This window comes from Salvelinus fontinalis, chromosome 40, assembly GCF_029448725.1.
Source record: "Salvelinus fontinalis isolate EN_2023a chromosome 40, ASM2944872v1, whole genome shotgun sequence".
Taxonomy (NCBI): Eukaryota; Metazoa; Chordata; class Actinopteri; order Salmoniformes; family Salmonidae; genus Salvelinus; species Salvelinus fontinalis.
Window position 1 is genome coordinate 30324806 of NC_074704.1, and position 25412 is coordinate 30350217.

The 25412-nt window shown below is 43.9% G+C and overlaps 1 protein-coding gene across 7 annotated transcripts; it reads right to left on the minus strand.

The window, feature by feature from the left end:
• Positions 1 to 258: 258 nt before the first annotated feature.
• LOC129839381 (nucleus accumbens-associated protein 1-like) lies at positions 259 to 22874 on the minus strand. Of its 7 annotated transcripts, none has more exons than XM_055906791.1 (9): positions 22763 to 22874; positions 19010 to 19161; positions 18038 to 18280; positions 17020 to 17238; positions 16038 to 16455; positions 11918 to 12037; positions 11465 to 11636; positions 11205 to 11302; positions 259 to 11039 (listed from the first exon to the last, which is right to left on the minus strand). In XM_055906791.1, exons 2-9 carry the CDS (start codon positions 19133 to 19135, stop codon positions 10720 to 10722), a joined length of 1716 nt encoding a protein of 571 aa, XP_055762766.1. In that variant the 5' UTR covers positions 19136 to 19161; positions 22763 to 22874; the 3' UTR covers positions 259 to 10719. The 7 variants fall into 7 exon arrangements, with proteins under 7 accessions (XP_055762766.1, XP_055762770.1, XP_055762767.1 ...); XM_055906795.1 differs by lacking the exon at positions 22763 to 22874 and adding an exon at positions 22379 to 22598 and having other exon boundaries at positions 11918 to 12034; positions 16038 to 16452; XM_055906792.1 differs by lacking the exon at positions 22763 to 22874 and adding an exon at positions 22379 to 22597 and having other exon boundaries at positions 16038 to 16452.
• Positions 22875 to 25412: the final 2538 nt, after the last annotated feature.

A 25412-nucleotide genomic window follows, 5' to 3' on the forward strand; every position in this document is an offset into this window, starting at 1 on the left:
CCTGAGTACTGGAAAAGGCGTGTGTGAAATGTTTGTGTCAAGCATACCTGAAACAAATAGCTATAAACACAGAACAATGAGACATACGTGAAGCATCCAACAGGCTGCGGTAGGTCTATACATAAAGTAGTGATACAACATTTTACATGATATTTCCAAACTTAAAGACGAGTGGCTAAGACAAGCCAGGAATGTTTGTTATAAAATGTGGTATACATGACATTCCCAAACCATGAAGACGACTAAAACCCGCACGTATTTGTTACAAACCTTTTATTAAGATATTCAGATTGTTTTTCATAATTTGTCTTTTATACAGTAGTTAATGTGCAATGATCTTTATTACTGGGTCACAGTTAGGATTTCACAAAGTTATTGGCACTTGGAACACGGAAAAAACACTGGCATGTACATGGGTAGGGATCAGGAAGAGGGGGGTAACACGGCATGGGGTCGTCGGGAGGAGCATCAGCTTCGACATTATCAGTAGTATATCTTTAACACTACTGCATTATGTTGTACGTAGTTTATATCCCAAAAAGATTTTTCATTTTTATATTTTATTTAATCTGGGTTATTTTTTAAAATCATAATTCAGTATAATAACTCATGCTGCAAGTGAACAACTAACAATCAAACTTCAATAGTGCTTCTATGTATTGTAAGAATGTACAGTTTAATATACTGTATTTATAGTGTGAAAAGAAAGATCTGCAACGGGGAAAGACCGACGGCACCAGAGACAGGAAACCAAATCAAAAAAAGGCTCGGTTGCTGTCTTCTCTTCTTCTTCTCTATGTAACTGAGGTAATAACTTTCACAAAGCATCCCACTTCTCTGCAGCCAATACCTTGACTGTATTCATGTCAATATGAGACTTGAGCTATTTTAATTGTTCTGGTCTGTCTGTACCTGAACTAACTGTACTGTAGCCTTAACGTCTCCTGGGTCGTATTCATTAGGGCGCACTGTAGCAAAACGTTTTGCAACAGAAAAAAACAAAAACATGAGCGTCTCTTATTAGACAAGTTCATGCAGTCCGTTCCGTGCGTAATGAACACGACCCCGGTACTTATGAGGTTAGTAACGGTCTGAGGCTATGGCTGACAGCATAGGAGGTAAACTGTGTCTGTGTAGTTGTAAACACACATTAAAACGGGACACTTTCAGTGAGCAGCCATGCCGTGTGTGTGGTTTGTGTATCTCTGGTGCGTCAGGGTCCTTATAAGGAGCGGTAATATTAGTAAATGTATCTCTGGAATAGACAGTTAGAAAATTGCTGTCAGTCAGCGGTTGCAGAGAAAAACACAGATTGGAGCCAGACCTGGGATCAAACACTTTTTGAAATAATTTCAAAGACTTCATCTGGGATTGATTGAGCACGCCTGGCTTAATGGACCCAATAGAATTGTCCTAAAACGGCCCATCAGATTCTCCAGGAGGGCTAGAGCTCCAACGTATTTTAAAGATTTGAACCCAGGTCTGATTGAAACATACAAGGATTGACAGGCCACAATGCAAGCAGAAATGGCCTTGTCCCTTACCACTGGTCTAAGGTCAGATCTTGTTTATCCCCATCATGTTTAAAATTAGGATTGTAATAGGGTAATCTGGTTCTAGAGCTGTGGTAAAGGGGTTAACTTCTACCTATAGCCTGCCATGCAGAGAGCGCCGATTGGGAGGGGGGCTCCTATAGTGATAGAATGGCTTCCCACCCCCTCTCCTCCCTCTGCAGAGAAGAGATGTACAGTCTGGTCACTAGGACCCAGGGGGTTACATGACCATGTGACCAGAGGGATAACCTCCCTACGCGTTGGTTGGTTGGTCACCACCCCCCAGAACCTGCCGGGGGGGGGGGGGGGGGGGGGGGGTTGTGGTGGGTACAGCAACAACGAATGAAAACAAAATGAAAAGGAATAATAAAAAATACAGAAATAAATGAAACTAAAAAAAAATCATCCCCACAAAGAGTTGATTTCCCCCCATTCATTAGTAGACAGCGTAGCAAATCATTTCGCAACGGACAAAATTTCGCAACAAAAACTAGAGCTTCCTATTGGACAAATTCGGGGTAGTCCCTCCACGCTTGTCAGTTTTCCACCGTTTGGTGCCTAATGAACACAACCCTGGACCCATCGACATAGAACGGGCTTGGAACCTCTAGCCCCCTCAAACTCAACCTCTGGACCTGGAAGCCAGTTCCACTGAATGTTTTCATTGTTCCCCTCTAAAACCAGGGACTGATTTAGACCTGGGACACCATGTGTGTGCAATTCATTATTAGGTAGAACAGAAAACCAGCAGGCTCAGGACCGCGTAGGGTAAGAATTGAGTACGCCTGCCTAACCCATTATGCCATCATTGACTTGAATGGGGAGGTCCGTTCTATAGATTCTATTTCTATGCCCGGATCACACTTCTGCCACCAAATACAACTCCACAGACTGTTCTAGAGGGACTAAATAGAGAACGTGTTGACAAGGTGCCGAGGCTTTGGCTAGCGGTCTCTACTATACCGGACCGTTAGCGCTCACCCAAAGGTGCTTTATTAGAGATTATTTCACCCTCTCTATTTCCCTTTTATTCGTCTGTGGTGCCGAGTGGAACCAGGTAGCGACAAGAAGCAACCCAGCGAGCACAAGACATTGAAATTGCGTATTATAAAACATCATTTCAAAGTAATTTGCTCATGGGAAGACAGACGGGTAGATACATGGAGCATGACAAAGACAAGAAGCAATGTATTCCTGTCAGGATATAGGCTATGAATAAGGATTTACTTGTCGCTGTGTATTGACTCCAGCAGAGCTTACGTTAGCTATGGGGATCAACTGACAAAATATTTGGTCTTAAACACAATGGGGACTTCATCCCCAAAGCAAATACTGACAGGTCTTTTTGAATGTAGAATTAAAGAATACAAGCCAGAAAGCAAAGCTCAACCACTGTCTCACTGATGTAACATTACGCTGCCCTCTATCGTTAGGATGATGGTAATACCAGGCAGCGCAAGAAGCCCCCCCCCCCCCCCCCCTGAGTTGTAGTACCAACACCAGGTGGGCGAGCACTTTATGAGCATCACAATCCAGCTATTCTCTTGTGGACAGACAATTTTCAGCAATAATGTTACTTCTGGGTAACCGAGATTACAATCCAACCAACATTTCCCTGGCTGGGACACTTGTCATTATATGCCATTTAGCTTTTATCCAAAGCCATTTACAGTCATGCGTGCATACATTTTACGTATGGGTGATCCCGGGAATTGAACCCACTATCCTGGCATTGCAAGCGCCATGCTCTAACAACTGAGCTGGACCACATGAGACAAGAGACAAGCACGGTCAAGTGAAGGCGGAAGCTAATTTAACTTCCAGGGAATTCTGGGTTTCAAGGAAATGTACAAGAACATAAAAGTCTGATGGATATTATAAATGGTTATTCCTAGTAAGGAATTTAAGAGATATAGTCCCTTAGGAGAGACTGACATACCAGCTAGTGGTGCTTCCACAGTCCATCATCCGTCAGTCAGTCTGTCTGTCAACCAACCCTCCCTCCCCGCCCTCCCAAAAGTACACAATACAGTTTCAGCACGGTATTCACCCCTTCTCGTGTCCAGCATCAAAACTGCCCCCTCTTCATTACAGCACAATGCAAAAAATATGTGGATCTCTTTCTCTACTATTTTACACTTTCAGAGTTCGACTTCCTCTTAATGACAGAACACTTGGCAAGTTTCTAAAACGTGTTAATGTTTGAATTAGTAATCAGGACCTAAAACACTACAGTACATAGCTTCTCTTAGCAACACTAGTATTTACACACTAGCGTTGCTAGGAATTAGCTTGCAAGAAAACGGAATAGTCAGCCGGAAGACAGGAGTGAAAAAAAATGACATTTCAACTTACTCTGCCGATTGTCTGTAGAGTTGGTCCTTATGCAGGGGGATATTAAGCTTAAAACATTTAGTAGAACATAACTTAAACCCTGTCCAAACGTGGGCCTGTAGTCCCACTTCCTCTCTGCTTACCTCACGTCAAAATAAAAGTCTGGCACGTGCGCCATACCTGCACAAAAAAGGCAAGAACTTGTGAGGGACTTTTATTTTGACATGAGGTAAACAGAGAGGAACTGAAGTCCCTGAGGAACTACATGGGGTCTCCAAACAGACCTTTAATTATACGCTCCATTCTAGGTTTTTTCTCCATTTCCCCCCTGCATAAAGACCAACCCTACAGACAAAGTTGAAATTGAATTAACTTCTGGCTTACGGTGGACTATTCCGTTTTTTACAAGCTAATTCCTAGCAACGTTAGTGTGTAAATACTAGCGTTGGTGAAAGCAGCTATACAGTACACTATTTCAATCTGTAGAAATAAAAACATTGGTAAGCATAAACAGAAAAACAGCAACGTAATAATAACATTTTCTACAAAGCTCTTTTCTAAAATATGGTCTCTAGCATTTTTAAAATGTCATTTCTGGCCCCGCGAAACAACTTCCAGCCGCATTTAGAAGTTGTGTGCCTGGCCAGTGTTTCTACATGATTCCTCACTCACTCATCCCCCTTTTCCTCGTTCTCCTGTCCCCTCTCTCAGTAGCATTGGACTTGATAAAAGTCATTAAAAAAAAAGACAAACATGGCATGCATCCCAAATGGCATCCTATTCCCTATTTAGTGCACTACTTTTGACTAGGGCCCATATGGCATCCTATAGGACTCTGGCCAAAAGTAGTGCACTATATAGGGTGCCATTTTGGGACGTAACCACAGACACCCCTGGCCCCCTAGCCTGGAAATCAATGGCACCCTATTCCCTAAAAAATATTGCACTACTTTTGACCAGAGCCCAACCCAGAGCCCTATGGACCCTGGCCAAAAGTAGTACAGGGAATAGGGGATTGATTTCAGCTCTGCTATAATGAAAGTCTGGATTTCCAGGCTGTCTGCCTGACGACTCACTACATACTTCAGTCAGACAGCCATCGTTGAAGTCGGTTGTGGTGACATCACCATGAGGGGTGTTGTACAAAACAAAGTCATTACCGATTGGAGCATCTCGAACCAATCAGAGTAAGCCACTGACACATTTTGAAAACGCCGCTTTACCCACGTGTGTTCTGGCTCTGTCCCAACCCATCACTTTCTGGGACCAATCAGAACTGTTTGAATGTGTCTGCGTTCTAGAAATCGTCAGATCCATGGCGTAGCGTTTGGCCGGAGCAAGGAGTCTGGGTAGCCAGGAAAAGGCTACATCACCCCGCCCCTTACATTAAGAAACCATATGCTGACACATGCACATTTGTGGCCTGCTGGAGGTCATTTTGCAGGGCTCTGGCAGTGCACCTCCTTGCACAAAGGCGGAGGTAGCGGTCCTGCTGCTGGGTTGTTGCCCTCCTACGGCCTCCTCCACGTCTCCTGATGTACTGGCCTGTCTCCTGGTAGCGCCTCCATGCTCTGGACACTACGCTGACAGACACAGCAAACCTTTTTGCCACAGCTCGCATTGATGTGCCATCCTGGATGAACTGCACTACCTGAGCCACTTGTGTGGGTTGTAGACTCCGTCTCATGCTACCACTAGAGGGAGAGCACCGCCAGCATTCAAAAGTGACCAAAACATCAGCCAGGAAGCATAGGAAGTGAGAAGTGGTCTGAGGTCACCACCTGCAGAATCACTCCTTTTTTGGGGGTGTCTTGCTAATTGCCTATAATTTCCACCTTTTGTCTATTCCATTTGCACAACAGCATGTGAAATTTATTGTCAATCAGTGTTGCTTCCTAAGTGGACAGTTTGATTTCACAGAAGTGTGATTGACTTGGAGTTACATTGTGTTGTTTAAGTGTTCCCTTTATTTTTTGAGCAGTGTATATTTGTTGCCAAAAGGCCATGGGACGAGGATCTTCTCCCTCTCTCAGTTGTCTTGACTGCAGTTAAGTACCAGAGGTCTGCCACAATGCCTCCTACGTCCTCAGACTCTAAACAAGCAGAAAGAAAAGTACCACACCCCTCTCTCTCCCTCTTCTTCCCTCCATCTGCAAGAGGAAGGGTAACAACCATGTATCTAGGAACGTATAGAATAGCACCACTCTCTCCTTCCCTCCCAACTCCCTCCCTCCCATCTTCCCGCTCAAGTCTAGGGATTTCACATAAAAATAAAGTCAGTTAACTTGGAATAACAATCTTATTAGTATAAACATCTAAAATGGACTGTGTCTCTCTGTATTAATATTTAGATAGAGAGACCATCAACAGGGAAATGTAGACCACCATCTTCAACATCATCCTAGTCTTCGTCATCACTGCACTATTAGAAACAGACACATTGTCAGCCTGCAGTCTCCTAAAGGGAATGGACGCCTGGTTGGTTGTTAGACACATGCATTGCCCGATGCAGAGACATATATACAGCACCAGTCAAAAGTTTGGACACACCTACTCATTCAAGAGTTTCCTTCAAGATTTTTGGAAAAGCATTCCAGGTGAAGCAGGTTGAGAGAATGCCAAGAGTGTGCAAAGCTGTCATCAAGGCAAAGGGTGGCTATTTGAAGAATCTCAAATATTTATTTGATTTGTTGAACACTTTTTTGGTTACTACATGATTCCATGTGTGTCATTTCATAGTTCTGATGTCTTCACTATTATTCTACAAATAAGCTCTGGAATGAGTAGGAGTCCAAACTTTTGACTGGTACTGTACACACACACATACACCAGCACACAGGCAAGAAAGGACACACCTGGACCGACACAAACCCACCAAGTCATCCTATCAGGCAGTCCCATCTGTTGTTTAGACAGTTACCACACCAAACACCCCCCTCCTCCTGCCAAACAAACATTCACTCTCACGAGTCATTCACATACACAACACGGCCGCCATTTGCAGACATTTAGCTTACATCCTAAACAGCACCCTATTAACTACATAGTGCACTACTTCCTTTGGGACAGAACCATAGACCTGGGTCATAAAGTGAAGCTGAATGAGATCAGGACTCTGAATGGGATTTAATGGTTTGTTTAGTGAACAGTTTGATGCCGTCCCCTCCCTCCCTCCCTCATGAGCCAGCCCGTGTTTCATCTATATTCATTTAGCAGCGGTGGCCCACCACTCCTACATTATTGCCACAGAGGCAAAATATGTAATTTTATATTTAAAAAAAATTATATATATATATTCCTGCAAGACACTTTTAAATGGACAGTTGTTGGCTCAATGACTGGAAGTCTATGGGAACAGCTAGCATGTCACTGTGCTAACGCCAGTAGCAATGCTGTGTGTCTATAGGCTTCCTTCCTCTCCAGACTGTAGTACTGTATGTCTCTCCTACTGAGTCAGACACAAACAGTCTCCTCTCATTCTCTACCGCCGCACATACCACACACACTGCTGGCAGTGTACCTAAACCACCCACACACACCAGGACATGCGCATTCGCCACTCCAGAAGCCAGACACACACGTATGCAGCACATAGAACCAGACTCATCCTGGCACAGACATGCGCATTCCACACACACTCTCTGTCTTCCAGTCAAAGGCGTTAGCGTGAAGAGCTACAACTTAACACGCATGACTCCATATATGGCAGCAGAGAGAAATGGGGAGAAACTGCACACACACCAGCACGCATGCCTTTATACAGAGCCAACCAAGCATCCCATCCTCCCTCTCTCTCCTTCCTCTCTCTGGAGACAGACTGTCCTCATCTCTGTCTCGCTGTTCTGTCAGCCACTCACTCTTTCCTTTAAGGCAGCGCTTGACAAATGCATAAAAAAAAAAAAGTGCAAATTTCTCATCCTACTCTCTTCCTCTCTGTCAGTGGTAGAACTTGGTGAAGTCCCCAAGGATCATACCATGTGGTTAACAAAAGGAGGGGTGGGCTCCAGACCTCCCCGCCACCCACCCGCCCAGGCCAAATGGAATAGGTCCACTGGAAGCTGTAGTAGTGCCTGCCCATTACACTTTTAAACCTCTTCTTTGACAGTTAGCCTTTTCATACAAACACTCCAAAACATATATATATATATATTTTCAAAACTACAAACGTAAACAACATATGGCCCGTTTTAAAAGCCAGGCCTAAAAGCTGATACTTAGACAGCTCTGATCAAAAAAGAAAACAATGGTAGTTTCCAGATAGAAAAACAACGCGATGGCTTTCTTTTGGTTGGTTGGTTGAAAGGGGGAGTTACAATGACAATGTTAAGCCTATATTTTACCCAGGTTTATTTTATAGTTGTTTATTCTATACTCTGTCTGTTTGGGTTCACAGTCAGAGTGTGGGGGAAGTGTTACGATTGATTAACCCTCAACTCCAAAGCAGTGTGTGTGTGTGTGTGTGTTTTAGTGTGCGTGTGTGTTTTAGTGTGCGTTTCTACCCCAAACACACAGCAGACCACCTCAGTAACACACAGCAGACCAAGCCTGACAATCACAACAGAACCCACCGCGGACACCAACTGCATTACAAGGTGCTTCACTAACCTAGCCTGGGTGCCAGTCTGTTTCTACCCCCTTGTCAACTCCTTATGGAATTGTCACGCAATGACTTACAAGGTGGCGGCAAGATCCTACAAACAGATCTGAGACCAGGCTATCACTAACAACTGTGTCTATAGCACTAGCATGTCTATGCTCACTTCTGCTCAGAGTACAAGCCCCTTGAGCACTGATCTAGGATCAGCTTGCCCTCCCCAAACCCTAACCTTGACAACTAGCGGGAAAACGCAAACATGACCATAGATCAGTGTTTAGGGGCAACGGGTTCTTCCTCCTTGACACACCATGATTCTACTGTATGATGGAATACTGGCGGTGGTGTCATCGGCTCCCTACTGGTACTGTGATAGATGGGAACTGCCACAGTCATCTTTCATCCAATCACTGATGAGCTGTAGCTAGAATGACAGTTGGTCGTTATTCATGGCTTGTCACGGTCCATCTCCTCTCTGTAGTTTCTCACAAGGTGTGTTCAACAGAGCTGGGATGTTTATAGGCTGGCAGTGTGCTGCGGCTGGATCAGTCTGGGTGCACCAGAGTGTGTGTGTATGTGTGTGTGTGTGAGAGAGAGAGATGCAGCATCACACACACACCAGAGTGATGAATGAGTCAGCCAAGCGTGTGTGAGCACACTCCGTCTGGGATCTCACTCTCTGCCGCATGTGACAACACACACTTCTGTCTCCATCCACACACTGACACACATAGTGTGTGTGTGTGTGTCGTATTACTTTAATTGGCACCATTGTATCCGCCCAGGATGTATAGGGATTAGTCCTCCAGGGTACTTTAATCCGTGTGTGTGTGTGTGTGTGTGTGTGATGAATGCATCTTAGCAGGATACACCAACCCTCCCTCAGTCCATTACGAAACCAAATACAGAATGGGTCCACCCTGTGTACACTACACATCTAACATACTGCCTCTACAACCCAGCCCCTACACCCTAGCCCCTAGCCCACAGCTTCATGCTTGGTCAAATGGAGACGATTCTAGTATTTGGATAAGACTTGTATTATAGTATTATAGTGCAAGACAAGTACATTATTCAGTTATTACTTGCTTAATAGTGCGAGACAACAAATATGTCACTTTCCTTCTAAATGTGAATATGGGCGTGAACTGACATGATTTTAAAACGGTCCCTCTCTCTCTCTCTACACAGAATTCAGTAGACGTATAGGAAATCATACTGCATCATCACCGTGGATACCAGATCAGAGCATCTTCTTCCTCGTCCAGTCACCAACTCTTCATCTTTCAGTAACACGTCTCCTCTGCTTTTCAGGGAGGCTTGGCAACAAGTCAAAGGTCACGCACACGGAGAGAAAAAGAACTATGAGAAGAGAGTCACAAATTAACAGTGGAAGAAGTAGGAATGAAAATCGCCCTCTAAATGGTCAATTTCAGGGTCGGGGGGGGGGGGTCCAAAAGTCCTGCCAATATACAACATACATATACCCAATTCAACCATTAAACCTTTACGCACCCCCCCCACAAATATCAACCCCCCCCTCCCATACAATAGCCTTCAGTAGGACTTCCAGAGTCTCTATATAAACTGATGAATACAATCTCATCAAATCAATCGATCGATTACAATCTACTGTCCACAGACAATACATACAGGTGACTTGACAACGCTTCACGACCGATACATTCATTATCAAAACAGTGTTATTAGACCGTCAAGAGGAGACCCCCCCTCCCCCCTCCCATTACCCCAAAACCAGCCATTAGCACCCCCTTCAACCCCGACCCCATCCAACCCAAAAGGCCCCTCCTCCTAGGGAATGTGTTTCAGCGATATGGAAAGGAGAAAGGACCTTTGCCAACAAAAAAACAAACATTAAAACAAGAAAAGATTCTACAATGGGGATCAGGGAATATTTCTTGGTTAAGCCCCCCCCCCCCCCCCTTACATTACAAACCTCCCCCGTCTTTCTTTCTGCACCTCTATCCCTCCATCTTTTCATCTCTCTCCCGCCCAAAAGGGGGCAGACACTATGTACATGGGTCCGGGACGGCGAGAGAGAGAGGGAACAAGGGATGTAACAGATATAATAAATGAAATTGCAAGTATAAAGGGAAGAGATTAAGACATGGAAAAGGGACATTAAAAAACAAACTAAAACTGAGGGAGGAAGTATCGCCGGGAGCAATGATCAAAGACCATCGACCAATAAGATCACAATAAGCCAGCCCACTCACTTTAAAACAAAGTGCTGCCGTCTCCGCCCACAACGCCTTGTAACCCCTCCCCCGAAGAAGGTCCCGCATCGCTATTGGCTGCCGCCGCCTCTTCTGCCAAGGAGTTGGGGTCGAACCCATGCTCCGCCCCCAGGGCATCGGCCTCCATCTTGACGGCGTCTGATTGGAGGAAAGCGGAGTAGGCGTCACCCTCGGCCATGAGGAGCTTGAGCTTCGGGATCCAGGACTTCCTGACGACCCGGCGGGCATTAGTGCACATGTCAGCCGCGATGGCATTCATCTCGCTCTCCTTGAAACTCGGCGCAAAGTTCTGGCAGTAAACTGTTGAGGGGAGAGAGACAGTTAGGTGCTGCGGACAATATAGATGCACTGGAATGATGTGAAGAAATGCAGGTATATGACTACAACACGGTGTAGCACTGAGTGTGTGAGGCTTGTCCGGTGTGTGTGAAAGCAAAGCTGTGCACTGGAGTGTGTGACACTCACACTTGACGGCGTGCAGTACTCTGCTGTCCAGGGGCTTGCGGCTGGGGTCGTTTGTAGACGAGCGGATCCCCGTCCCACAGCTGTTAGCTAGAGTACTCCTGAGAGGGGATGGAAAAGATACACACAGTATCATTTACTGGATGTCTTCACAAACAAATATTATGCTGCCTGAAGCGCATGCACCGACGCACAAAAGCAAGCACACAAAATGTACACGCTTCCAACAGTCAAACAAACACACACACACACCCTCCCCTCACCTGTCGAAGAAAGAGGCCAGCAGCCTCCTCAGTAGGACCTTGTGCCGCGTGCCGGCGCTGACGTGACAGTTCATGAGCTGGGCGCGGGAGATGAACACGGAGGTACCCGTCACCAGCTCCAGCCTCTCTGCAGGGTCACCCTCCTCGTACAGCCGCGGGTGGCACCGGTTACCTACACCAACCAATCAATCCATTCAAATGTATTAAAGTCTTTTTCACGTCAGCTGCAGGTGGCAGACGTTGCCAATCAATTCATAAAAATCAATCAATACAATACGTGTTTTTACAGTAACAGGAACCTGGTCTAAACACAGGTGGCAGCCACCATTGCCTATGAATAAATGAATGACAACGTGTATAGAGTCAGACATGTGAGTACAACTACAGTATTACTTTAGAAAAAGAAAAACAGACACTATAGTATTACAAACTAAATGAAGTCTGTGTGTGTACCTATCTGGGTGATGAGTTCGGCAGGTAGCGAAGCCAGATCCTGGCGTAGCCTCACCCCCCTGCCGCCCCGGGTCTCAGCCGTGAGGTGCTCCGGTAGGGACTCCACACGCTCGCCTGCTACTGGGGTGGTACAGAGAGGGCACACGTTACACATGAATACACACAGCAACATTAACACTGAACAAAAATATTAAAACGCAACATGTAAAGTGTTGGTCCCATGTTTCATGAGCTGAAATAAAAGATCCCAGAAATGTTCCATACGCACAAAAAAAACTATTTCGCTCAAGTTTTGTGCAAACGTATTTATATCTTTGTTAGTGAGCATTTCTCCTTTGCCAAGATAACGGTCAGGTGGATGAATTGTGGCATATCAAGAAGCTGATTAAACAGCATGATCATTACACAGGTGCACCTTGTGATGGGGACAATAAAAGGCCACTAAAATGTGAAGTTTTGTCACACAACACAATGCCACAGATGTCTCAGAGGGAGTGTGCTAATTGGCATGCTGACTGCAGGAATGTCCACCAGAGCTGTTGCCAGAGACTTTAATGTTCATTTCTCTAAGCCGCTTCCAACATCGTATTAGAGAATTTGCCAGTGTGTCCAACCGACCTCACAAGTGCAGACTGTAACGTTGTGTGGGCGAGCGGTTTGCTGATGTCAACATTGTGAACAGAGTGCCCCATGGTTCTGGTGGGGTTATGGTATCGGCAGGCATAAGCTACGGACACACGAACACAATAGCAATTTATTGATTGGTAATTTGAATGCACAAAAATGCCGTGACGAGATCCTGAGACCCATTGTGAGGCCCATTTAATTTTAGGTATCTGTGACGAACAGATGCATATCTGTATTCCTAGTCATGTGAAATAATTGATTTATTTCAAATTGTCTGATTTTCAAGCCTCATTGACCCTGCTTCGTAGTGTATATATATATACACACTGCTCAAAAAAATAAAGGGAACACTTAAACAACACAATGTAACTCCAAGTCAATCACACTTCTGTGAAATCAAACTGTCCACTTGGGAAGCAACACTGATTGACAATACATTTCACATGCTGTTGTGCAAATGGAATAGACAAAAGGTGGAAATTATAGGCAATTAGCAAGACACCCCCAAAAAAGGAGTGATTCTGCAGGTGGTGACCACAGACCACTTCTCAGTTCCTATGCTTCCTGGCTGATGTTTTGGTCACTTTTGAATGCTGGCGGTGCTCTCACTCTAGTGGTAGCATGAGACGGAGTCTACAACCCACACAAGTGGCTCAGGTAGTGCAGTTCATCCAGGATGGCACATCAATGCGAGCTGTGGCAAAAAGGTTTGCTGTGTCTGTCAGCGTAGTGTCCAGAGCATGGAGGCGCTACCAGGAGACAGGTCAGTACATCAGGAGACGTGGAGGATGGCCGTAGGAGGGCAACAACGCAGCAGCAGGACCGCTACCTCCGCCTTTGTGCAAGGAGGTGCACTGCCAGAGCCCTGCAAAATGACCTCCAGCAGGCCACAAATGTGGATCGTAGTGGTATATATATACTGTATATATACTGTATATATATATATATATATATATATATATATATCTTTCTGCTCTTTCAAAGACCTGATGTTCCAATGAAGATCACATCCCCTCCCAGATAACAGATATATCACCTAGAACTGTTTTGTTGCCATTATTTAACAAGGAAAGTCATTGAGAACACATTCTGTATTTAATTTCTCTCATTCCTTCACTATGACAAATAACCTATATCTTTTTTGCTTTCTCATATGAACTGTAACTCAGTAAAATCTTTGAAATTGTTGCATGTTGCATTTATATTTTTGTTAAGTGTACCAAAACATTAGGAACACCTTCTCTTTCCATGACAGACTGACCAGGTGAATCCAGGTAAAAGCTGCAGTATGACCCCTTATTGATGTCACTTGTTAAATCCACTTCAACCAGTGTAGATGAAGGGGAGGAGTGTGACATTTAGAGGGTGAATGGGCAAGACAAAAGACTGAAGTTGAATGGGGTATGGTAGTAGAGGGGGTGCAACTCAATATTAGGAAGGTGTTCTTAATGTTTTGTACACCCAGTGTACAACTGGCTATAATGACATGCAGGTCTAGCTAACACTATCCTGCAACGGAGTGGGTCAGAGGAGGAGAGGGTACATGTAACGACAGATATTCACACTTAAATATGTATCTATTCATATTGACATCCCTACAACTAGCATTAATGTACAGACATAAGCAAAGGCAAACAGAACATACAGCAAATAGCGGCAGAGAGTGATGCCAATTCCCCATCCTCTTCCAAATCACCATCACAATCAGCTGCCTAGTTGTTCCCTCTAATCTCGTCTCTTCCCTCATCTATCAGTCTATTGTTCGGACCTGAAGCACTCTTGCTCCCTCCCCCCTCGGGCTGGGAATTGCCAGGGACCTCACCATACGATTTTATCACGATATGATGTCTACTGCGATTCTCACAAATCTATATGTATTGCGATTTTTTACGGAGGTTTTATTGTGCATTGATGTTCAAAATATATTGTCTGCTGCAGAGAGACAAGAGGAGCCTTGAGAAAACACGTTTTGATCAGTCACGGAGATAAGTGCTGGAAACACATTGGCTCACTATTTAAACAGGAGATGGAGAACCAGCTATGGAATGAAAAATACCAGTTTTGGTGCAGGTACAGCCGGCTAACGCTATCTAGCAAATTATTTGAATATATTCACTACCGTTCAAAAGGGGGTCACTTAGAAATGTCCTGGTTTTTGAAAGAAAAGCAAAAGATTTTGTCTGTTAAAATAACATCAAATTGATCAGAAAACAGTGTAGACATTGTTAATGTTGTAAATGACTGTTGTAGCTGGAAACGGCATATTTCTTATGGAATATCTACATGAGCGTACAGAGGCCCATTATCAGCAACCATCCTGTGTTCCAATGGCACCTTGTGTTAGCTAATACAAGTTTATCATTTTAAAAGGCTAATTGATCATTAGAAACCCCTTTTGCAATTATGTTAGCACAGCTGAAAACTGTGATCCTGATTAAAGAAGCAATAAATCTGGCCTTTAGACTAGTTGAGTATCTGGAGCATCAGCATTTGTGGGTTCAATTACAGGCTCAACATGGCCAGAAACTTGTCAGCCTATTCTTGTTCTGAGAAATGAAGGCTATTCCATGCAAGAAATTGCCAAGAAACTGAAGATCTCGTACAACGCTGTGTACTACTCCCTTCACAGAACAGCACAAACTGGCCCTAACCAGAAAAGAAAGAGGAGCCTCTTCACTGTTGACTTGAGACTGGTGTTTTGCGGGTACTAAACTAGACACTAATGTACTTGTCCTCTTGCTCAGTTGTGCAACGGGGCCTCCACTCCTCTTTCTATTCTGGTTAGAGCCAGTTTGCGCTGTTCTGTGAAGGTGTTGTACGAGATCTTCAGTTTCTTGGCAATTTATCACATGGAATAGCCTTCATTTCTCAGAACAAGAATAGACTGACAAGTTTCAGAAGAAAGTTCCTCGTTTCTGGCCATTTTGAGCCTGTAATCGAACCCACAAATGCTGATGCTCCAGATACTCAACTACACTAAAGAAGGCCAGTTTTATTGCTTCTTTAAATCAGCACAACAGTTTTCAGCTGTGCTAACATAATTGCAAAAGGGGTTTCTAATGATCAATTAGCCTTTTAAAATGATAAACTTGTATTAGCTAACACAACATGCCATTGAAACACAGAAGTGATGGTTGCTGATAATGGGCCTCTGTACGCCTATGTAGATATTCCATTAACAATCTGCAGTTTCCAGCTACAATAGTCATTTAAAACATCAACAATGTCTACAGTGTATTTCTGATCAATTTGATGTTATTTTAATGGACTTTTTTGTGTGCTTTTCTTTCAAAAACAAGGACATTTCTAAGTGACCCCAAACTTTTGAACGGTAGAAAATATATAGATTTTTTATTTATTTTTATAAATACTTGGGAGTCAAATATTGGTATAATATCATCCCAAAATAATATTGCGATATGTGACTTTATCAATTCCCCCCCCCCATAACTACGCTCCTCCAGATTCCTACCTCACCAACTCTCGCTCTCACCTGTGGCGCCCACATTGAGCATACTGTACATTGTGTACATGTTACAGATCTGCCTGTACTGCTCTTCGGCGCTGTCGTCGGTCACTTCCTCTTCCTCCTCGTCATCGTGGTAACTAAGGGGCGAGTCGCTGGTGTATATGCTCAGCGTCCCCGGACTCGTTCCGTCCGGCGTCCCCACGCTGCTGCTGTTATGGTTACTGTTGTTGTTGTTGTTGTTATGGTTACTGTGGTTAACAACATTTCTGCCCATTGCATCTTGGGAGTTGCAGTTGTTTGATGAGGCGGAGGAGGAAGAGTAGCGGGCGGCTTTCCTGGACCCCCCTCCTCCCGACCCCCCTCCCCCGTCACCGCGGTTGCCCCCCTCCCACAGGCGCTTGGCAACAGGGCTGCACACCACCGAGTAGGACGTGGCCTCCTGCTGAGAACGAGAGAGAAGAGATTAGCTACATAACAACTATTTAGTGTGTTGTCATCCGTTCATCATGTGAGAGGGCAGCCAAACATGTGCATTTATGCTTGAGCATTGAGTGTTTGTGTACTTCCTTGTATGGCACAGGAGACAAAGAAGTTCACAGCTTGCACCTTTGACCAGATGGGCATACTACAAAGCAGGATTAACTAAATAAGGATTTTTATTTAAAAAAACAAATAACTATAGAATTTTTGGTTCATTAAGAAAGCTAAACTTGTTGAGTCAATTAGACTATGTCAACTTCAAGCTTATCTTTCAAATAAAGACATTTTAGAATATTTAGGCAAGTTAGCCGCCTACCTCATTTATCCTGCTGTGTAGTACCCCCCTCTGCTCTATGAAAGACCTGACGTTCCACTGAAGATTGCATCCCCTCCCAGAAAAGACATATATTCTAGAACACACTTATTTGCTTTGCCTTTCTTTAACCAGGAAAGTAATTGAGAACATGTAATTTATATTCCATTCCTCCACTATGACAAATAACCTATATATTTTTGGCCAACTCACCTGCTGTGACTGTGGTGTGGGTTGTGGCGTAGTCCCGCTCTGCTCCGTCTTCACCCTCAACACCAGGGGGAGGGGTGTCAGGCAGGAGGCGGGCCTACATGCTGCCGAGGAAACCACCCCAGCCCCTCCCCCTGTGGTTTGAGTGACGGGGCTCTGGGGCTCGGACGGCGGAGTCTCTTCTGCATGAAGACCCTGGGAGTCACAGCTAGGGGAGGAGACCTGGAGGAAGAATATGCAAATGAAGAGGTAAATAAATCTGAGAAAAACATGTAAAATATTTAAGACTATGTAAAGTGTGAACTGGAAAGCTTTGACAGGGGAGAACCTTAGCCTAATGCAGGGGTAGGCAACTAGATTCAGCCGTGGGCTGATTTTTGTTGGGAGCGAATAATCGGGGGCCTGAAAATAATAATAATAATAATAATAATTATTATAATAATTTGCACACTGGAAATTGACTACAACAATGCCCCAAAAAGAGATTTAAAAATAACAATCATTTCATACCTTGATTACATTGAGACATGATCATGTCTTATATTTTGTGAAGGAATACTTGGGAACAGATTTCATAAAATAAACTATGTTTAAGCTGAATTCATGGTGATTTTACAGTTTATTTTTTATACCAAAAACTAAAATAATAAATATATATTTACTATAAACTTTTTGGGGGTGGGGGGGGGGCAAAAGAAAACACCTGTTGCCAACCCCTGTCCTAATGAAACAATCCACTTGTGCTGTCAGTTGCAGTCCAATTATCTCCCAACATCTACCTATGGCGATAATTATCTCCCAACATCTACCTATGGCGATAATTATCTCCCAACATCTACCTATGGCGATAATTATCTCCCAACATCTACCTATGGCGATAATTATCTCCCAACATCTACCTATGGCGATAATTATCTCCCAACATCTACCTATGGCGATAATTATCTCCCAACATCTACCTATGGTGATCATAGGAGCTGGCAAGACAGCACAAACAGGTTGCTATGGTTACACTAGATACCTTAAGGAAGAACTCTGTGCCCTTCTCCATGATCTGCTGAATCTGCAGGAAGCCTGCGGTGTACATGAGGAGGAACTGGTCCCCCACGTTCATGCTGAGGCGGCCTGTGTAGCAGAAGGCTAGGATCTGTTGGAAGCTCTGGGGCTGGACGGCCGGGGGTAGCTCCACCACACTGCTCTTCCCTCCAGCGTTGAACAGGTCCCGGAAGTAGGAGCTACTGGCCGCCAGGACCGCCCGGTGCGCCTGGGGAGGGACGGAGAGAGGAAGGGGTGAATACATATACAGCACACAGGCTTCTTTTTAAACAAACTTGAGGTACAACCAGAGAATATTTCACCAGGGTTCTTAACCCTAATCAAAATTCAGGCATTATCAGATCAATCTAGCCTAACAGGCCGTCGCCCCAACTTGAAGGCTTGTCAATGAAGTAAATAACGGTTAGATTGGTTCCGTTTACTCCCAAAAACAACATTGATGTTTATCTTTTTTTTTTTAAACCCTTTTTTCTCCCCAATTTCGTGGTATCCAAATGGATAGTTGTCTCATCGCTGCAACTCCCGCACGGACTCGGGAGAGGCGAAGGTCGAGAGCCATGCGTCCTCCGAAACACAACCAAACCAAGCCGCACTGCTTCTTGACACAATGCACATCCAACCCGGAAGCCAGCCGTACCAATGTGTCGGAGGCAACACCGTGCACCTGGCGACCTTGGTTAGCGCGCACTGCGCCCAGCCCGCCACAGGAGTCGCTAGCGCGCGATGAGACAAGGATATCCCTGCCGGCCAAACCCCCCCTAACCCGGACGACGCTAGGCCAATTGTGCGCCGCCCCATGGGCTTCCCGGTCACAGCCGGCTGCGACAGAGCCTGGACTCGAACCCAGAATCTCTGGTGGCACAGCTAGCACTGCGATGCGGTGCCTTAGACCACTGCTCCACCCGGGAGGCCCGCATTGATGTTTATCAACTCCTACCTTGAAGGCGTGTCCCTTGACAACCACGGAGACGTCGCAGTAGAGCCCCTGGAGCCTCTGCTCATTGAGACACTCCAACACGTTGTTGCCAAAGTTAGGGATCGCCATCTGTAGCGTCTGAGCCATAACGCTCTAGCCCAGCACCACCGGGTCTATAACAAGGAGAGAAATGTTATATTAGGTCTTGTCTATGTCATGGGTATGTCATGTAGGCTACAAAGTTAGGGGTCGTCATCTGTAGCGTCTGAGCCATAACGCTCTAGCCCAGCACCACCGGGTCCAATAGCAGGGAGAGAAATGGTTATATAGGTCTATGTCATGTACGGTATATGTTATGGATCGCTTACTGTTTGTTGTTGATTATTGGAGGTGAGAAAGGGGGAAAGGGAGAGAGACTGGGATTGAAATAAGGAGAGTGATGGGAGGGAGGGGGATGGAGTGATGACTAATGCACCTTTAATAAAGAGCGCTAGAAAGAGAGCTCTTTTTTTTTTTAAATAGCCAATTAAGTTTGTCTCATTCATTTGAAATAACAAATGTCCAATTCTGCGGTGGGTAACTAGCTTTTGTCCTACTTCGTTGTTTTGTTTTTGAATGAGACAAGAGAAAAGGCAGCATAATTCCATTACATAATTATTCAGTTTTGTTTGGTTTGTTGCCATCCAGCCTTGATGTGTCAAGATCACAAGTAGAAAGAATGCCTGTCAAGCTTGCCTCTCCACAAAGAACCCTTAAAAGTTTCCCATTCTTTTTGGAGACTTTGCATTGAAGAAGACTGCCACAACTTTAACTGACTGGCGGCACATAAGACACCATGATACCTTTTAATTTAGATTATTTTTAGAGCACTAACTGTGTAATGAACCACATGTGACTGGGAATCAATGGAAAGGCCACGACCATGAGCCAATAGGCTAATAAAAAACACTCCGATGGGGATTAGGCCTATTTAATAACAAGGTCAAGCAAAGCTAATTTCATCAACACTCATACGATTAAACAATGAACGGACCTATATGTTGTCCTTAAAAACAGCTACTCAAGTGCCAACTGAAGGAAGATAGCCTATGGAATAGCCTAAAAACAAACATTTTATATTTATAGGACCGTGGCTAATTAAGATCTATGGTCTTGCTCTTTGCATACACATTTGTATCTGTAAGTTAATATACATGTATTTCTCCATTAAAACTATATAAACAGAGAAAGTATGCATAACAATTTATCTACTGCCACTGCACAGGAGAGCACGCTTTCAACTTTTCAATAATTATTCTCACAACTAACAATTAAAACAGGTTGAACTTTATTTTAGCCAAGTAAATTTCCTTATCAGCAAACTGAGAACATATTGGTTAATTTTGATTGGAGGAATGCAGAACAGAACCAATCAAAACGACCACCTAAACCCATCATCACATTAGGTTCCATTTCCTCTTGTGACACAACATCCAAGAACATAAAGGCAGTTCATTTAACTGATTTGACCTCTAACCCTCTACCTACCAGTAACATTTTATGGCCACACGTTACCACCACACAATGTTTATGTCAGGGTTGTGAGGGACAATAATATTACATAATCTGAATAAAAATCCATATTTTGCCACCTGAATTGAAGTTTTACATTAATGAAAGAAAAAATATGTATACTTTATTCAACCTCTAACCCCCCCAGCCGTAACATTATAAAACAACACACCACCACAAACCGATTAGTCAGACAGGATTATATTACGGGTTAAGAAACTAAATGCTATTTTTTTGCTGATGCCACCTTATTTTTTATTTTGTACAAGCATATAAGATCAATTAATAAGCGCACATTCAGCAATCTAATCAAATACAAATGTAAAAATATTTTTTTATATAGATGATAGGCATGGCTGTAGCCAACAATCAATCAATCAAATACTATGATATTCAATTTCCTGGTTTGGGAGGTGAAAAGGTAGCCACAGTTAGCAAGTAGCAAGCTAAAAGCTAATGCTAATTTGATGTTAACCAAATTAAAATGTCAAATTCTTGAACGTCCAAGTCATCAATTGAACACTGTCAAGTAAAAGCATTTGCTTATTTACTTGAAAACATTTGCTTTAAAGAGTCAAAAATGAAGGAATCTACTTTGCATCAACCGGCATGTGGCTATATTATGTAGCTAGCCTCCCAAGAGCACGAATAATATTAACTTTAAACGGAATATACTGTACTTCGATGAATCATTAATAGCTCAATCTCACATCGAAGGATAGCGGGAGAGACTCGATGGTGCCCGCCAAGGGAAGACTAGAGGCTTGAACAGCGGTAGAACAGCCAGACGGAGTGGGCAGAGAGCTGTCCGTGCCCCGTTTTGTGCCAGTATCTTTGCCCCGTGAGATTCGGAGCGCTCGGGCTGGCACGGGCCGGGGGGCGACGGAAAGAGCGGACGGTTGGATAACAAAACAATACTTTATCACCGGTTCTCTTTCTCTGTTTATGTCGATACAGCCGTTAATTTGCTCTATCAAACTAGCTAAAAGACAACGGCACGTATTCTGTCACAAAAATAGTAGAACAAATAAAATATTCAGGAGTTCGCATCACCAGTCGCTCTCGCCCCCACTCTGTGCCAGAGCTGTCGGTTAGAGTTACCTCCTTGGGCCTAGGCTAGCTACTCGGGATACACTGTACTTTTATTTTGGGTTAGCCCATCGCATAATGTAACCCGGCGCCAGCTGAGTTATCACCCAAATTAAGTATTTGTCGCCCGAAACAATGGATCATCCAATTAATGTGTCGTTTAGTAAAAATCTGAATTTCTAAATATTTTAGTTATTTTTGGGAGGTAGCTTGGGGGTGGTCCCCGGTCAACACTCAACAGGTCAATCCGGGACAAACGTAGGCAAGCAACTGGGGGGGGGCCGAGTCAGACTGAACCATGCACGCTTGCAGCGAGTGGTGATATAGCTAGTAGCCTATGAGTTAATGCTAGCCAAGACACCAATTTAAAACCAGTTAACGACAACACGCGATGAACATAAACCCCCAATCGCATTAACCATTTATGTTAGGAGTAGACTCATTCTACTGGGAAAATGTCACTCTTCAACGAAACATCCAGGTAAAACCCGGCCGCGTTTCAAAAGTTGAGGAATAAAGAGCGAGAGAGAGCGCGGAATACTGTGAACTCACCGATGAAAGGCAGGCTAGGCAACCCGCGGTGTTTGCAGGCAGTGTGAGTGTGAAGCATAGACGGTAGCTATATAGCCACTAAAGTGGTTAAAGTTTTGCTGGTGCTGCTTTTCGGTGTTCCAACTCAGCCCATCCCCCACCGCACACCTTCCCAAAAACAATAGCTAACTAACCCGCCCACTCCCCCAAAAAACTCACACGGAACCGCTCTCAATTCCTCCCCGAAGAACAGCCACTTCACAACAGCTAGCCACCTCGCCGACTTCCCGTGTCCTTTCTGACCCCGGTAAAACCCACCCCCCTCACTATATTCCGTTGGAAAGTGTTTCAATGGTGTAGTGCAGAAGCGTTCGGTCCTCTCCCTCTCTACAGGCAGCCATTCAGTGTGAGCACAGCACAGGTGGAGAAGCAGAGCGCAGAGCTATCGAGGGAGCCCAAAACGGTACCCAGAGGTGGAGGAAAAGATCACAGAGCTAACCGATCTCTCAGACAGAAAGCGTCCCCAACCAACCCGGATGCCCCTGTCTGTCTCCACCAACTGCCCAATTCAAATCACACACAGATTTTCCGTCTCTCCCATACCTGTGGGACTCCCTCTTGTCCAGACAGCCCAGTTGACTGGTGATTCAGAGTGGAGATCGACGGGAAGCCGTCGGTAACGCTTAAATCTCCTCCCCGGTTGGATTGAGAGTTTGCTGCGGTGCTGAATGTGCTATTTTCGTATGTCTAGACTTCTCAGGTGAGCCCCTAGGCGTCTATAGTACGCGCACAGAGTACAAACTACCATCTGCATTCAAACAATGGGAAAAGCTATAGAGCTGCCTAGATACAGTTCTTTCTTACTGTTAAAATGCATCTTTCTTCATCATGGCCATAATTGTTGTTAGACGAGCGCCACCTCCCGCTTTAGATGTTAAATAATGATAATTAATAATTTCATAACAATTCATAATTCTCTTTAATCATACGTATTATAAATGCTTTAGCCCTGACGCGTTCAGGGTATCACTTGAAATCACGATGGCAATGATAATTGTCAAGTACATGCTGCTGCACACAGTGCCAGAAATGAAGAAAACTTGTGAAGAAATGAGGCATCTGTCAAACTAATAGGGATCTCATCGCCAACATTTGCTTGCTTCTTGCCTCCTAGTCCTATCATATGCGCCTAATATGACTGCAATGGAAACATAATGTAAAACAACATTAAAACCCTTCTAATTTTATCTACAGTATCACATTTAGGCCTATTGAATAAAGGCTTTTCATGTAACTTTTGAACATTTTCTTCTTCGCACATCCAAGGCATGGAAAGTAGGCCAACCGCCGGATGAATGACCGCTCTGTCCTATGTCTTTCTATTACAAAATACATGTTCATTACAATACACCGTAGCAAAATGTTTTGCAATGGAACACGAAAAACTCAGAATCTCTCCCTGTTTCAGTCCATTTGGTGCAGAATGAATATGACCCAGTTATGAGAATTCTCTCATAGAATTAGGAAATTAGTAACTCTATATAGAGCTGCACAGTGGAGGTGTCATAATACCCATAAAACCTAGTGGTCAAACAGGGAAAAGGTTCCAATAATTTTTCCCCCATACATTTTTCCCCCATTGGGGATTTTAGTAAGACGAAAAATAAGGGCTGTGTTTCATGTAGGCTTACCCTGGCGTGACGTTTTGATAACCATATAAATCTGTGTCGGACAAGGTGACTTTTATCAATATAATAGTCTCTTATTCGAAAATGCTTATTAGCATCAAAGTAGACATACAAGACTACAAATCCCTGCAAGCTCCTGCACGTCATCTCTAGCTGACACCTTTGCTAACAGGTATTGTGTCAATTTAAAACTTGCACAAGACAGTTCACAGAATTGTCAATTTAAAGACATGTTGCCAATTTATTAATTACTACATTTAGCTAACATTATATAGTTAATCCAAAGATTGTTACCTTTGCCTCGATTCAGCAGTCTCGTCCAGATCAATATGGCATTTGTAGTTCTTTATTAGCAGCCAATTAGCAGTTCATTTTTGGGGGGTAAATACAGGTGAAAATATTGATAAAAGTCACCTTGTCCTCGAGAGATTTCCACAGTTATCAAAACATCATGCCAGGGTAAGCCTACACAAAACACAGCCCTTATTTTAAGTGTTTCTAATGGGAAAAATAACTGGTGGAACCATTTCTCTGTTTGACCGCTAGGTTTTATGGGTATTATGACTCATACTGTGGTACTCTATATGCATTTTCTTCTCTCATTTGAAACGTGGGGGCAAGAAATGTGAATTGTTTTGCTCTCAAGAAAAGGGTGCCATTGAAAGCAGTGATTACTGGGGTAGCAGTAAATGTAAAAGTTGACTAAATGAAGGGGAAGATTCCCGGGGTGTTTGTGATGTTCGTCGTTTGGTGTGACGCAGACAGGGTGGTGTGAATAGTGAAGCAGAAGAGTCATTGTCTGTTCTTTTGAGTTTTGATGTTGAGTCTTTGCCTGACAAAGTGATGTTAGGATATATACGTTGTCCTGTACAAGCTTTTGTGCCAAATACGTTACATTGTTACAGGTGTCAAGCTTATGTGCATGTGGCAGCAGTGTGTAGGAGGGAAGTTCCTAGGTGTGATGAAGTGTGCAGAAGTGCATTAAACAAAGGAATGTGTAGCATTGGGGAATAGTAGCGGTATGTGTTAATTGTACGCATGCCCATGGTGCTGGGGATCAGAATTATTATTATTTTATTTTTTTTCACCTTTATTTAACCAGGTAAGCTAGTTGAGAACAAGTTCTCATTTACAACTGCGACCTGGCCAAGATAAAGCAAAGCAGTGCGGCAAAAACAACAACACAGAGTTACATATAAACAAACGTACAGTCAATAACACAATAGAAATATCTATGTACAGTGTGTGCAAATGTAGAAGATTAGGAAGGTAAGGCAATAAATAGGCCATAGTGGTGAAATAATTACAATTAGCATTAACACTGGAGTGATAGATGTGCAGATGATGATGTGCAAGTAGAGATACTGGGGTGCAAAAGAGAAAAAAGATAAATAACAATATGGGGATGAGGTAGTTGGGTGTGCTATTTACAGATTGGCTCTGTACAGGTACAGTGATCGGTAAGCAGCTCTGACAGCTGATGCTTAAAGTCAGAGAGGGAGATATGAGTCTCCAGCTTCAGTGATTTTTGCAATTTGTTCCATTTATTGGCAGCAGAGAACTGG